Raw genomic sequence first — 16,641 nt, forward strand, 5'->3', positions numbered from 1 at the left:
CAGAATATTTTGTTGTATGAATATCTGAACATGAACAGGAATATATCAAAGAAAGAACAGACCCTCTGCTTTAAAGCTGCAGTCCGTAGTTTTTCCTCTTTGTCGCCATCTCTGTTCGAAATCTGCAATTGCAGTTTTTCGCAGAATTATCAACTTTATGTGGGTTGTGCCTCGGCACGGCACAGCACGGACGAATCCGGTGTTATGAGGAGAATGTGCGGCTGTCAGTCAGTGTGGATACAGTGTCATTCTTAATCATCTACTTTTTGGAAGTATGACCAACATAAGAATTTTCACCGTAAAATGTCATCTAAAGAAGTAAGTAACATCCACTTTTGTTCTGACCAACTAAGGGGAAAAAGCATTGCAGTAAATCGCGCCAATTAAATCTAACAATCGCTTATTATATCACGTCAAATTATACTTTGTTCTCAAATTGTTAATGTTAACAACAGCATTGCGTGACTACATTTAATGCCCTTCTGATATTTATCCTTGTTTTCGCATGGGCCGGTTGCAGTCTGTTTTTTTCTCCGAAGTCTTTCGCGTTTGTTCGGGTGAATCTCCAGTTGTCGCTGGTGATTGTCATTTGAACCTTTCTGGATCCACCATCAAATTGATAAGTTTAATTATATCAAGTGGTGTGAGAAAAGGCTATAAATCTCCACCTCCAGCATCCTCACACTCATCGCCTACTAGCCGAGACTCTTCTTTATGTGTACAGATGTGACGTAATGACGCAGAGACATGCTCGAATTTCCAGCGGAAATCCACCAGTACCACTGGAGTTAAAAACATTATTACAAGCTTACCGTTTTGAATCGAGCGACGGCAAGCTTGTTTTGAACACTGGCTGGTTATGTAGTTTAGACTAGACAGATTTTAGAAAAATGTCCTTCTATAAGAAGTGAGGAGCATTTATGGGTACAAGTCAGGAACCGGCCTACAGTACCTTACATATTTCAAGGGTGCTGAATCCAAAAAAACTGGTTCCCAAGCTATCTTGCTCAGTCGTTGGACCATTTTCCCCTAGTTTTTTTGTAAGTAGGCAATCAAGATGAGAAAATTAAGTTTCTAGATCGATAGTCAAAGGTCAGAACAAAGATATAATGGAGGCTCACTGCCTTTTTTATGTATATATATATATATATGCAAAATACCAACTTTTAAGGTGAAATTAAGCATTATTTGTGTCATTTTTTTAAGGCCGACATACATATTCAATCAATATCACTCTTAAATGTTCCCAGTGTATACATGATATGTGATGTATTCCATATTATATAATAACTAAGAAAAACACCATTGCAAGTTGTCTGAGATTTCATTTTTTTATGCAAATTAAGGCGAGACACTACAGGTGAATAGGGTCAAATTTTTAACTAGCAGATATCACCATGAAACTTTCACAGTTGATTACCTACATTAAGATGAGGAAAAAAATGTATTACAAGTTTTCTGTAATTTAATGTTTAAATATGCAAATTAGGCAATATCTAATCAAATATGCACTAATTTGCATAGATTTAAAAAAACGAAATCTGAGTATTGGATAAAGCCAGGTTAAAAATTACTTTTTCATTGTGTTCACATATTAGATGGGAAAAAAATTACAGAGGGATTTATGGATATCTACTTTTGTTATCCTGTAAATCAAAAAATACTGTCAATAGCCTTAAAAAAATGATTTTCGCCATGTTTTTTGGAATAAAAGGTTATATAAATCAGGCTAGGAATAATATATTCACAAATCCCTCTGTAAATGTCTTCATAATATAACTAGGTACAAGACTGGAAAGTTTGGTGTATAGGTGCTACTGAAGTGGAGCGTCATCCATGTGGTTTCCTTAGTCTGCTTCCGAAGCCTTCACCGGCCCCAAGCAGGAGGACGGCACCACCCGTTCCTCGAGGGAGCTGTCTCCCTGCTCAAGGCAAAGCAGCTTGACAGCAGGGAAGTCCATGATGAACCAAAAAAAAATTTAAACAAAAACACAAACAAGACGGAAAACAAAAACACCAAAGAATCGACGGCGAAAGTTAGGCTTTAATGCTCCAACAGAGTAATCCAAAGAGGTACATCCAAACACAACTACACATAGACGAGACCCAACACGAAACACAAACTGATCTGAACTTAAGTAGTTAGAGGATAACGAGACATGAACACCTGAACACAACACACACCTGAACTGAGTAATGAATCAAATTAACAACCATGAAGACAAGCTAACCAAGGTGAAAACACAGAGTCCATGTGGAGAAAACGTACTCGGTTACTAACGTAACCTCGGTTCTCTCTAGAGAGAGGAACGAGTACTGCGTAGAATACGCTAGGGGAAAATCCTTTTCCACGAGAATACTGAAGCCAAATAATAATCCTTTAATTTTGTATTAATGTAAAACGCGTTGCGGCAGCATACAGACATAGGCGAGGCAGCTCGCGCGCCTATTGGCTGGTCTGCTGGCAACTGCTTAAGCCTATCGAGCGAGACCTAGAGTGACGTCAGACCCAATGAGGGCGCTTTGCGCCCTCTGCGTCACGTCCCGCCGAAACGGGCGTGGCTTAGGTCTATAAATACCGCTCGCAGGCATTATATCTCTGGTTTTTCATAGCCGAAGCAACCAGAGCGCGTGCAGGCACGGCAGCATACGCAGTACTCGTTCCTCTCTTTAGAGAGAACCGAGGTTACGTTAGTAACCGAGTACGTTCTCTTACGAGAGATACTCTCGTACTGCGTAGAATACGCTAGGGGAACCTACTGTAAAACGCCGTGCGTGCTGGGATCTGATACCATAGACTCAAGGGCGACAGCCCGGAGTTCATACAGTACATAATCACCCAGGGGACTCACAGGGAATCCTGGAAGAGAGGGGGGGTTAGCCACTATCTTCCTTATAGCAGCATAGAGCAAGGATTGCAATACTCAATAGCTGCATAACTGACAGCGCCAGTTATGAGATTTTGGCCATACTAGACCGACAGTAGTCTAGCCTGTAGTGCGGGAACCTCTAGGTTGTAAAACCTTATAAATGTAGACGGAGAGGCCCAGCCTGCCGCCATACAAAAATTCTTACAAGGCAATCCCACTTGACCATGCCCACGATGAAGCCATGCTTCTCGTGGAGTGCGCTTTGACACCCAGCGGGCACTGCATGCCCTTGGTTGTGTAAGCTAGCGCTATTGCGTCCACTACCCATCTGGATAGGGTCTGTTTCGAAGCGGCTAGTCCCTTAGAACGCCCGCTGAACGAAACAAAGAGCTGCTCCGTCTGTCTGAAAACAGACGAGCGAGACACATAAGCTCTTAACGCCCTGCCCTTATCCAACAGCTCCTGTAGGAAGGAAAGAACCTCCGTCACACCGCAATGCAGGGGTGACACACCACGAGCTGTGCACCAGCTAGAGAACACTGACCATTTTGAGGCATAGAGACGTCGCGTAGACGGAGCTCTGGCCTGTGTGATGGTGTTTAACACTCCCTGTGGGAGGTCAGCGGGTACCCGTTGATGGCCCACACATGGAGGGACCACAGCTCTGGGTGAGGATGCCAAATCGAGCCGTTGGCTTGAGAGAGGAGATCCCTCCTCAGAGGCACTGGCCACGGGGCGGTGCTCGCTAACTGCATCACAATTGGGAACCAAGGTTGGCTCATCCAAAGTGGGGCTACAAGCAGCACTGAGCATCCTTCTTCCCTGACCCGTTCTACCACCTGAGTCAGGAGGGAGACGGGGGGAAAAGCGTAGAGAGGAAGGCGAGGCCACTCGTGGGTCAGCGCGTCCTTGCTCTTCAAGAAAAATTCTGGACAGTGAGCGTTTTCCTGAGACGCGAACAGGTCTACTTCCGCTCTGCCGAATTTCTTCCACAGCAGCTGGACTGTCTGTGGGTGCAAAGACCATTCTCCTGTCGGAACTTGGTTCCTGGACAGTCTGTCTGGTCCTATGTTTAGGAGCCCTGGCACGTGCGCTGCTCTCAGCGAGAGCAGGTTGCTGCGGGCCCATATCAGGAGGCGCCTGGTTAGCCTGTACAGAGTCAGGGACCTGAGGCCGCCCTGGCGATTTATGTAGGACACCACTGAGACGTTGTCTGAACGTATTAGCACGTGGTGTCCCTGTATGAGGGGACAAAAGCGCGTGAGCGCTTTACTCACTGCCAGCATTTCGAGGCAGTTGATATGTAAGAGCTTCTCCCGCTTTGACCATAGGCCAAAAAGCGGTCTGCCCTCGAGCAGCGCTCCCCATCCCGAGGTGGATGCGTCCGTGGACACCACCATCACTCTCGAGGAAGTCCCCAGGCTTACACCTGATTGGTACCAGTCTTTTGCCTCCCAAGGTTTCAAAGCTGCAATGCATGCTCGATTGACCTTGACGCGAAGCTGACCGGAGGCCCACGCTGAGCGTGGTACTCTCTTTCTGAGCCAGAACTGCAGTGGGCGCATGCGCAGAAGGCCCAACTGGAGAACTGAAGATGCTGATGCCATCAGACCTAGCATCCTTTGAAAAGCTTTGAGAGGGACTATCGCGCCGCAGCGGAACGAGCCGGCTGCGCGCCGAATGTCCAGTGTGCGCTGAGATGACAGGCGTGCTGTCATTAGCAGCGAGTTCAGCTCTATTCCCAGAAAAGATATAATCTGTCTGGGGAAAAGCGAGCTCTTTTCCCAGTTCACTGCGAGACCGAGATTCTCGAGGTGATCGAGTAAAATGATCCTGTGCTCTACGAGCTCTGAGTGAGATTGGGCTAGAATCAGCCAGTCGTCCAGATAGTTCAGCACTCGTATGCCCCGTAACCTGAGGGGTGCGAGCGCTGCATCCATGCACTTCGTAAATGTACGGGGTGCCAGGGACAAGCCGAAAGGCAGGACTGTGTACTGATATGCCTGGCCCTCGAAGGCGAATCTCAAAAATCGCCTGTGACGTGACGCTATCTGTATTTGAAAATACGCGTCTTTTAGATCTATTGACACAAACCAGTCCCCTTGGCGGATGTGCGCAAGGATTTTTCTGGTTGTGAGCATCCTGAACTGGCGCTTCATAAGCGCTCTGTTCAACTGCCGCAGATCTAGTATGGGTCTGAGACCCCCGTCTTTTTTGGGCACCAGGAAGTATCTGCTGTAAAGCCCCCCCTCGCTTTGAGCTTGAGATAGGGGTTCTATAGCCCCTTTGCTCAACAGTTTCAAAATTTCGGCTCGAAGTAGATGGGCTACTTCCGATTCTACCGTGGTCTCGACGCGCGCCATGAAGCGGCGAGGGCGTCGGCGAAACTGCAGCGAATAGCCTCCTTTTATGATGTTCAGCACCCATCTCGAAACCCCGGGAAGCTTTTCCCACGCAGGTGCGCGAGTAGCTAGGGGCCGGATGCGAAGCGCGCTCTGATCGGCTCGCGATACAGCGGCTTTTGTGTGCTGTGACATAAGCGTCGCGCTCATGACATCTGAGGCAGGGGGCGCGCTGATAACAGCGGGCAGAATTTAGCTGTTTAGCAATTTAGTGTTTAGCTGAGAGGAGGAGGGCTGGGCTAGTTTCATGTCTGTGTGTGGGCGTGGGCGCGGAGCAGCGGGCACGTACACCACCTTTACAGCATTGTTCGCGTGAGCAGAGCATATGCATACGGGTCCTGTATTTACAGGGACCGTGAGACATGTGGGAAGTAGCGTTAGTGGGCACTGGGTAGTGGGCACTTCTGCTACATTTGAAGCGCAATCGATCTGAGTCGATTTTATGTGCGCGCGCCCTGTGTGAAGGGCTGTGCTTGTGTGCAGGAATGGGCGCTGAGTAGCGGGCATTTTTTCTACACATGAAACACCGTCGGCCGTGGCCGGGACACCAGAAAATACACTCTTTAAGGGATTTATCTGGGTAGCCGTAAAAACGGCTTTTGTGTGCAGGCAAGCGGGTAATGGAACCGGCTTGTTGGCTGCTAAATACGCTGGACCAGTCACATTTCCTGGAACTGGACGAGCGGTAAGCTTTGGTGGAAGTCCGGCCGCAGCGGGACTTGGACACCGTCGCTTTCCTAGGCGTGCTAGGATGATTTCGGGGCCTCTGGCTTCAACGCAACCTTCTGCCGCGGGCCTCGCGGGGCGGGGCGGCGGCTGGATGAGCGAGAGCGCGGTCTCGAGCTCTGGGTTTGGCGGCGTTGAGAAGAGGAGGCGGCGGGCGGAGGCTTAGGCTGTGAGCTCTGAGCAGACGGTTTCACACGGCCTGCTGCAGAACTGGAGCGCTTCGGGAGGAAGTGCTTCATGGCCTGGGTCGCTTTCTGCACCTCAGCGAACCAATCGGCGAAATCTTTGACCGAGGTTCCGAAGAGGCCGGCAGGGGAAAGCGGCGCGTCGAGGAACGCGGTGCGTTCCGACTCAGTCATGTCAGAGAGCGTAAGCCACAGATGTCTCTCAGACACGGTGAGCGAGGCCATGCTCCGTCCAATGGCCTGTGCTGCTGACTTGGTGGCGCGAAGAGCGAGGTCTGTAGCGCTCCTCAAGTCCGGCACGCAGATTGCGTCAGGTCCTCTCTCGTCCAGCTGGCGGAGGAGATCGGCCTGGTATATCTGGAGCGTGGCCATGGTGTGCAACGCTGACGCGGCCTGCCCGGCGGCGGAGAAAGCGCGGCGGAGCAGGGTTGACGTCGTGCGGCAGGCTTTTGAGGGCAGCGCCATCTTAGCGCGCCGTCCAGCGGAGGGCGGGCATAAGTGCGCTGCAATAGCCTCTTCAACCGGCAGGTGTGGGCGCAGTCTCGGTGAACAGTGCCAAGCGAGTCCTCAGAGTCGCTAAAGGCAACAGCTCGCAGTGATGGCAGCCGCCATCAGCGAGCGCGAGAGCTGCGTGTTCTTGACCCAGGCAGGAAGCGCAGATGACATGGCGGTCCCCGTCGCTGAGTGCGGCTCTGCACGAGCCACAAGCAGGCATCTTGAAAAAGACGCAGCTCTTTTAGATAGTGTGAGTCGCGCCGGCGAACACACACACACAGTGCAATGAAAAGGATATAGGCGCTGGATAGCGCAGCAGGAAGGCGATGAAGGCGGCGCGGCCAGCAGCTTCCTCGACTCGTCCCGCTGAGGTGCTCCTTCAACAGCGCGGCTTCTTCTCGGATCCAGCGATGTGAGTTGCTTCGCTGAAGGATGAAAAACCAGAGATATAATGCCTGCGAGCGGTATTTATAGACCTAAGCCACGCCCGTTTCGGCGGGACGTGACGCAGAGGGCGCGAAGCGCCCTCATTGGGTCTGACGTCACTCTAGGTCTCGCTCGATAGGCTTAAGCAGTTGCCAGCAGACCAGCCAATAGGCGCGCGAGCTGCCTCGCCTATGTCTGTATGCTGCCGCAACGCGTTTTACATTAATACAAAATTAAAGGATAATTTTTTGGCTTCAGTATTCTCGTGGAAAAGGATTTTCCCCTAGCGTATTCTACGCAGTACGAGAGTATCTCTCGTAAGAGAACTAAAAATAATCAAAACCAGATGACCCTGAAAGGAATACAGCTTTCATGTATTATGTGCTCTATTTATTGCTTTTTATGGCAAATTTATAAGTAAAAATAATACAATTATATCATTGTTAATTATTTTTATAGTTTTTGTATTATTATTCTATTAATATGAATGAACTATCTATTAAATATGACATGAATATGAGAACAAGTGAACAAGTTATTTATTTTCATTATACCATCTAAAGTTATATAAAGTTATTATCGTCATTATTTTTTAAAGTGTAAAATAGTTATTTCTACTCTCTGGCACACACAAATTCTATCATCTTAAGCCGCTCACTCAATTTCATTTCTCTTTTCTCCATAAAGTACAAAGTAAAGTGCCATTCACTATAATGAACAAGTGAACTTGTGACCAATTTCAGAGCATCTCAGACGAAACTGCAAAAAAGTAAATGACAAATTATGACCCACAGACAAAACTTAATAAAACATAATAAAAGTCAGACAAAAACAATAGCTGAAAACCAAAAAGAGCAGAATTAGACTGTGGACCGACTAGATGTTAAAATTTAAGATATTTTTATGGGCTGGACCCACTCTCATGGAACCAATGAATACTGCTATTTGATAGAAGACTATAGTGGGCCACACATGGTTGCTGCTACTACATACAATGTGGGAGAAAGGGTTTGAGGTTAGAGAAAATATTTTTTGACACATTGTCCCAAATGTCCAAGGCTTCTGAGAGGGGGGCGTAAAACGTCTCGGTTACATATGTAACCCTCGTTCCCTGAGTAGGGAACGGAGACGTTACATCATGATGACGAATGGGGTTTCGCTTAGAAAGCCTCTCATCTTTGAGAAATAAAACGAGCCAATGGCAAAGAAATGCCATGGGTCTTCGGAATTTGCATTGAGTAACTCCGCCTTACTTCATGGGTATATAAGGAAGTATGCTGGCAACATGCAGATATGTTTCTTTGCTGAGGAGCGGCAACGTACACTTTCAGGGTGGAGGGAGACTGCCTTCGGTCCAACCCTTCTTGCAGGAAGGAAAGCACGACACTGATCGGGCATTTTCTGGGGTCTTCACTGCGAGAAGAGCACCAGGTGACGAAGAGGTTCCACTTCAACGCGTAGGCATGTCTCGTGGACGATGCTCTAGCGGAAGTGATGGTAGCCACTACCGCTGGTGGTTGGGTACTCAATCCTGCCTCTGTAAGAAGGCTCACTGGGGGAAACGCATACTTGCAAAGGCCCCACGCCCAGCTGTGCACCAGTGCGTCTATGCCGAGCGTGCCCTCGGTCAGGGAGTAAAACAGGTCGCAATGGAATGAGTTGTGGGAGGCAAACAGGTCTACCTGTGCGCCCCCGAACTGATCCCAAATCAGCTGAACCGTCTTTGGATGGAGTCTCCATTCTCCAGGGAGAGGCTGAAGCCATGAGAGCACGTGAGCATCTTGAACGGAAGCCTGTGAAGGGATCGGTTCAAGACGTGCAGGTCCAGGATTGGCCGTAACCCACCGGTTTTCTTCGGTACAATGAAGTAAGGGCTGTAGAACCCGGACTTCATTTCGGCTGGAGGGACAATCTCGACTGCACCTTTCGCCAGTAAGGTAGCGACCTCCGCACGCATGACAGGGGCATTGCCACCCACGATAGTGTAACGGACTCCCCGGAGGCGGGGAGGAGATCATGCGAACTGAATCGCATAGCCGAGCCTGGTGGTTCTCTCAACCCAGCGGGACAGGTTGGGAAGCTCTAGCCAGGCTCCCAAGAACTGAACCAGCGGGGTCATGGGAACCACAGACGTACCCTCGGTAGGGCAGCGAAGTGGAATGAACGGTCCGGACTTGGGTGGCGTAGCGACCCAGTGTGGGGGCACGGCCATTGCCGCATCCTGACAGAGGAGGCCAGGGAAGGACCAGTGTTCCACGGGGGGCCTGCTCTGACAGAGGTCTGGCGACAGAGAGGGACAAGAGTGGCGAGGCAGAGCGTCGCACACTGCCATCCATGGCCTCTTGGGGCTCGGAGGAAGGGGCATCAGTTCTTAGAAAAAAGATTCTCCCACGGCCCTCCACCGGGGGAAGGAGTGGTCCTGCTACCAGCTCCTGAGAAGAACTGAGCCCTAACTCCAAGCTGCCCATCTCAGGAGTGCTGCTTAGCCTGGCGTTTTGGCGGGCTAAGGGGCGGAGACGGGCGGTGCCGTCCTCCTGCTTGGGGCCGGTGAAGGCTTCGGAAGCAGACTAAGGAAACCACATGGATGACGCTCCACTTCAGTAGCACCTATACACCAAACTTTCCAGTCTTGTACCTAGTTATATTATGAAGACATTTACAGAGGGATTTGTAAATATATTATTCCTAGCCTGATTTATATAACCTTTTATTCCAAAAAACATGACGAAAATCATTTTTTTAAGGCTATTGACAGTATTTTCTGATTTACAGGATAACAAAAGTAGATATCCATAAATCCCTCTGTAATTTTTTTCCCATCTAATATGTGAACACAATGAAAAAATAATTTTTAACCTGGCTTTATCCAATACTCAGATTTCGTTTTTTTAAATCTATGCAAATTAGTGCACATTTCATTAGATATTGCCTAATTTGCATATTTAAACATTAAATTTTAATGTAGGTAATCAACTGTGAAAGTTTCATGGTGATATCTGCTAGTTAAAAATTTTACCCTATTCACCTGTAGTGTCTCGCCTTAATTTGCATAAAAAAATGAAATCTCAGACAACTTGCAATGGTGTTTTTCTTAGTTATTATATAATATGGAATACATCACATATCATATATACACTGGGAACATTTAAGAGTGATATTGATTGAATATGTATGTCGGCCTTAAAAAATGACACAAATAATGCTTAATTTCACCTTTAAAGTTGGTATTTTGCATATATATATATACATAAAAAAGGCAGTGAGCCTCCATTATATCTTTGCTCTGACCCTTGACTATCGATCTAGAAACTTAATTTTCTCATCTTGATTGCCTACTTACAAAAAAACTAGGGGAAAATGGTCCAACGACTGAGCAAGATAGCAATTTGGCGGCCATTTTGATATGCAAATTAGAAGGTCAAACACTCAAAATTTTGCTTGGGAACCAGTTTTTTGGGATTCAGCACCCTTGAAATATGTAAAGTAGGCCGGTTCCCGACTTGTACCCATAAATGCTCCTCACTTTCACTTTTTGGGTACATCCCATCTAGACTAGTTGCTCAAAAATTTATTTCGGATAATTTTTAACCTACGGAAGCTACGGACTGCAGCTTTAAGAAAAAAAAAATATTCTAGCTTCAATATTCTTTTTTATCAACATTTGAATGTGGGTACGTTTCGTAAAAAAAGCAACATTTCAAACAAAAAGCTAAGAAAATTGAATTTTTGTCAAAGATTATGTCCGGATGGGATTCAGAACGATTTTAAAAACACAGATGGAGTAGATCGAGTCCATCAACACCTTCAAAGCTTCTCAGTCCTGTAGCTCGTCCTAGGTCGACATTTTATTCTGTAAAGTTAGGCAGTTTTGATTTGCTCTTTAAAGGTGGTAAGCGGTATTTCAAAAGCGCTGTTGGACAATGTTGATATTTGAAATCAACCCAAACAAACACACCCCTCTCTTCAATGCTCCTCCTCCAAAACTCACACTCCAATCCTAACAGCCCTGCTCCGAGTCGGTCTCGAACCCCGACCCCCCGCAAGCCAGTCGAGTGCACGAACAATGACGCTAAACACCGCATTCACAAGCAGTCGTCAGCGCGACTCTGACTAACTGGCCTCCGTTACGCACGCAATCCAAGAGAGGATGTTTCTTTATCATAGCAGAAGTTAACAGAATGATGCTTCATGAAAAATAAAGCGCAGATGATAAACGAATGACCAGGAGCCACAAAAAATGAACGTACAGTACACAGTAGTAATTACAAACAAGAGTCGGTTGTCGGTTACTAGTTGCCAACAGCACAGCAGCTCCAGACACGCAATGACACTCAAACCCAGTGTTACTCACATGTGGAGCGAATCATAGCAACATCCGTGTCTGTTTTCAGGCCTTCCCGCTTAGCTCTCCTCAACGCTGGACAGCTTTTCTAATATTAACACGGTTCCTCAAGCTCTTGCCCAGTCATAACCCTTCATTTTTCCAGTGATTTCTTCTGAGCTTTTCTCTTTTGTTATTGTGTCTCATCTATATTTCTGCAGGCTTTCTTCAAATCTCCCTCTTGCTTGTTCTCTCTCCTCCACCATCGTACGCCCCCTAATGCTGATTGGCTACACATGTGACGTTTGTTTGTTCGCGTGTCGGTCCGATTAACTTCCAAACAGCGTTTTTCAAATACTGCTTACCCCACCTTTAATGTTGATTATCGCATTATTTTATATATGCACTTACATATGATACCTCTTGTTTCTGCTGCTGCTTCTCCTGTTTTTTGACCAGGAGATTCAGTACTCTTTCTGAAGATGTGTAATAGCGCCCCCTACCGTATAACAGTGAAAACACAAGAAGCTGGAAAGCTCTGTCAATGGCGTGGAAAAGAGTTAAAAAAAGTAATTTTAAAGACAATGGTCCTTATTCAAGAAATTTTCATAAATCATCAAGTAGGGCTGGGACGATACACCTATCTCCCGATTCGATACTATCACGATACTTGGGTGCCGATACGATATGTATTACGATTTTTTTTTAAAGAATTGCGATTCTACAAGTATTGCGATTCGATATTGCAATATATTGCAATTTTTTTTAACAGTAGACCATCGGGAAAAGTTAAAGGGCCCCTATTATGCTATTTTAAAGTTTCCTCATGTTGTTGTGGAGTCTCCTACAACATGTTTACATGCACCAAAGGTCAAACAACTGTTTCATTTCCTTATAATATACATTTGCACATCACCACATTTTCAATGACTCTCAAGCGACTCGTCAGATGAATCAATCTCCATAAATCCCTCCTTTCCGCGAGATATACAATGATGTCGATTTGACCATATCAATGCGAGCGCGAGTCTGATGATGAAACACTGGAAGAACTAGTTATTCAACCCGAACCTCCATCGCAAGAACGACTCGAACAGGACTCAGTGTTTCTCAGTGATACACTACTCAGTTTGAGGGACATTATGAGATGTTGCAACTGTAATTCCTCACCATCAGCATTAACAAGTGCATGTCCATCAACAAACTGATTATTTTACTTGTACTACTTTATTTACAGAGTATTTTTCTAATATATTGCGGTGAACACGTGAAAACTGTATCAATAACAGTGCATGTATGCAATGTTTACATTAGCCGAGCTTTCTAGCGTGAATGATCTGATGTAACATAAACATTGCTAAAACAAATATTTCCTCAAAGTAGTGAGAATGACAGACAATCTGCATTAATAGACACAGTTTTAGGTAATAGTGGGCAACTGATTAGCAGAAGTATTTAAGACAGTAATAACATGAGTTAGCCAGTTAGCAGGAGACATACACAATATAAAACTCAAAACTAAGTATTTTGAACACCATCTTTCAAGAGCAAGCGGTTTGCAAATCCTGCCTTGAACTCCGAGATTTGAGAAGCAGTCGTCAGTAAAATAAAGGGAACGCAGCAAAAGTTTAGGATTATACTGCTGTGATACCATGGTAAAGATGAACTTTAACCACTGACTCTTCACATGCTCGTCTTTGGGCAGTGAAAAAAAAACTGGCTTTACCTTCACATTGTAGAGCAACAGCGTTTTCTCGACATGATGCTGTCCAGTATCCACAGGAATCAGCTGCTGGTTTGAGGTTCGAGTTTTCCCTGGTGTCTGCGCGCGCAATAAGTGGGCGGACAATATGCTAATGTTTCGTCTTGACGTCACAACGAAACGACTTATGACTCGTTTGAAAAACGATTAATTTAATTGACTCAGAGTCGACTCTTACTTTTGAAAGACAATAACTTTATATACGGTGCACTTTCAGATTTAAAACTTTGCAGGATGTTTTCATTCACTTAGAGCTGTTACACACTACATGAAAGGTCATTTTCAAAAATGGAAGGACAAAATAAAGCAATTGAATTTGAATTATTCTGGATTTTAGAATCGAAAAAAAAAAAATCCCGATAGCTGGGTGAATCCATTTTTTTCTCCCAGCCCTATCAACAAGTACATTCGCAGTAATTTGTGTGTAAAATGGACCTTTTCGAAACGATAAAACTTCAGATTTCATAGTTAAACATTTGTTTGTTAACGTCCAGATTTAACACTCAAAACTAACTAATAAAAAATAGGATAGAAATAAAACTTTCAAAAACAGGCAGGCAGAAAATCCCCAAACCAGTTCAGCGCAAACTCCGTCCCGCAGCCGAGAGGTCATTGGTCTGGTCAGTTACAGGGCTGATTGCCTACACAATGCTACAACAGATACTAAACCCTAACCCCACCTCACACCCTAAACTTACCCAATGTAATTGGCTACTGGGTGGGATTTGCACTGAACTGGTCTGGGGGAAAAAATCATGCTTTCTAGACTTGCAAAACTACCAGCATGCTTTAGACAGGATCGAAGACTAAACGAATCAGCACAAGATCTAGCACACAAGGGTAATGTAAAGAGGAGGAAATCAAGAGGGTCTGGAGCCAGGTGGCTGGGGCTTTCCCAGAAAAACGTGATTTTGATCATGTTTCAACCCCTCCCCCAAATGAAAGTGTCCCAAATCTCGGTTGTTTTGGCCCCGTCCCCTTGTTTACCATGCTATAGTCACTGATGAACTTTTTCACAGATGAACTGGATTACATGAAATGTTTGTCAAATACACAGATGTTTTCATGAAGCTACTCTAACACTTTTCATTCAATACTTTATGTACTAAAAATTAAACAGAGAGCCCATGAATTGCTACAATTATGTGTGCAGGAACGCTGTGGGATCTTCTGGACTCCCTTCACAGGTTTGGTTTCAGTAAATTGCATAAATGCAATATATCTTTCTCTTTCTCTCTCAGGGTAACACCATCGAATCTGAGCATTTGTCTGAGCTGACAGAGGAAGAGTATGAAGCTCAGATTTTTCAGAGGCAGGATCTGAAGGGTTTCCTGTGGCTTGATGCCAAATATCTGAACCCTTTCTTCACCCGCAGACTCACACAAGAGGTTGGACTGGTCATAACCTTCCTAACAGATTATTCCAGTTATAAGGCTTAAAGAAAAAGTTTTTGACTGGGGCTTTCAAGCAACCACAGTGCATATAAACTACTCAGAACACCTAGCCAAAACTGTCCTCAGAACACCTTAGCACCTGCATAGCAACACCCTGGCAACCACCCAGAATCCCCCTTGCATCATAGCCACATTTACACATTTTAAAATTTTGAATGTGTGTCATCATTTGAAAGTTAGCAAATTATTTAAATAATGTGAGGAGTCTACTTGAAGAACTGGTTGTCATCTATTGTTCTCCCTTCCTTCCTCTCTAAGGATCTTCTGCATGGGAGGATCCAGATGAAGACGCTCACTAATAAATGGTACGAGGAGGTCCGTCAGGGTCCGTCTGGCTCTGAGGATGAGGACGATGAGGCAGAACTGCTCTGAGACGATCATAAGAGGCGAACAGAGAGATGTGTCCGAACTCAGATGAGCCGATCTCACAGCAGGTAAACGGACTGTACCGCTCAGTGGTGGACTCCAACTCCATGACTGGAGTGATTCATGGCTAAATGAGGAAAAGGACAGGAGTATGTGGGACAAGACAGCTTGGGATTGTTTTGTGTAAAGTTTAGGCACTAGGAGCAAAAACACTGAACGAATAAAGATGGAAGGCTAAGAAGAATTTGAAGGGGATAGCAAAAAAATAAACATCAATGTTGGACACCTTTCTATCATTTATTTATTTTTTTACAGGTTGAAGGCCGTAATATAACTAATGTGATTCTTGCGCTACCTTTTGGCGGGTTTTGTTTAACATACAGGGAAATGACATCAATGAATGTTTTTGTGATTGGAATTAATTTAACAAACATAACCTGTTTTTCTTTTTTATTAAGTATTTATTTGCTGCGTTGTCTTTATAAATGGGAGTAAAAGGGTATTTTATAATGTTTCTGGACACTGTATTTTGTTTATAACTAGTTTATAACTATCTCTAATGAAGTTGTGCCTGAAGGAATGTACCTGTGCATAATAAACAAAAACTGCAGTGGGAAAGTGGTGTAAAGACAAATGGGAATAAATGAAGGATTATTAAAAAACTTGTGTGTAGTTGTTTAATGCTGTCCAATCCCTTTCTTCATTTGCTAATATATTATGATGCACAGGAGACAAAATGTAAGTTCTTTGATAATTATACAAACATGTACCTTATTCTGAGCAGCTGTGAGGGACAGACGTACCGTGTTTTCTGTGGCATCCTCTGTAAAACGCTTTATAAAGCTCCTAGATCACTTATCATTTACCACAGTTCAAGTTTTGTGTCTACTGAAAATTCTTGTAATGATATTTGTATTGCAGTAAATCCAAAAACACTTTAAATAACAGAACAACCCACTGAAGAGATGTCTATCCTTCACAGCCTCGCTTTCATTTAGTTCTCTATTACAGAGTGATATTTTATCTGGACACAAGGGGGTGGTAATATACAACGGTTTCAGTGTCTATATTTTCATAGATCATTTAAATTCCTTTGGTTATATGAGAGCATAATTATATGAAAATGCCACATAAAAACATCTCGACAATATAGAATAAAGTCTCACTTTGATTGACTCGAGTCTGGGAGGACACGAGCCAGGACTAAAAACAGACGAGGTTAAATCAGAGTTTTACACTGGAACAGGCTTTCTTTTATTCTACCTGTGCATTACACATGTCAAACATTCAGGTCAGAATCTTTTTTATAATAATTTATATTTTACATTATTTTTTATTATATTTTTTTATCTAATAACACACTACAGTATTTTACATGTGCTTTAGTCAAAATATCAAAAGTGTACTTTAATGCAAAGCTAAAGATTATTAAAACGATGATTAATTTGACATTATTAATTGGACTTTTATTCCATTATTGTTACTATACATCTATATATATATATATATATATATATATATATATATATATATATATATATATATATATATATATATATATATTCCCGCGATGGTGGGAAAATGCTTAACTTTGCTTACTATAATGCCTAGTAATAAAGCATTCTATGTACAGA

The 16,641-nt window shown here is 44.4% G+C and overlaps 1 protein-coding gene across 2 annotated transcripts in view; it reads left to right on the top strand.

Moving 5' to 3' along the window:
• The window catches only part of slc9a8 (solute carrier family 9 member 8), a 60,940-nt gene extending 45,255 nt beyond the window's left edge, over positions 1-15,685 (top strand). For both annotated transcript variants that reach the window (XM_081387377.1, XM_081387378.1), the window contains 2 exons: positions 14,429-14,575; positions 14,900-15,685. In XM_081387377.1, coding sequence (XP_081243503.1) covers positions 14,429-14,575; positions 14,900-15,013 — 261 coding nt within the window. In that variant the 3' untranslated portion in view covers positions 15,014-15,685. The remainder of the gene's footprint in view (positions 1-14,428; positions 14,576-14,899) is intronic.
• Positions 15,686-16,641: the final 956 nt, after the last annotated feature.

The sequence above is a fragment of the Scardinius erythrophthalmus genome, assembly GCF_964197995.2.
Source record: "Scardinius erythrophthalmus genome assembly, chromosome: 15".
Classification (NCBI taxonomy): Eukaryota; Metazoa; Chordata; class Actinopteri; order Cypriniformes; family Leuciscidae; genus Scardinius; species Scardinius erythrophthalmus.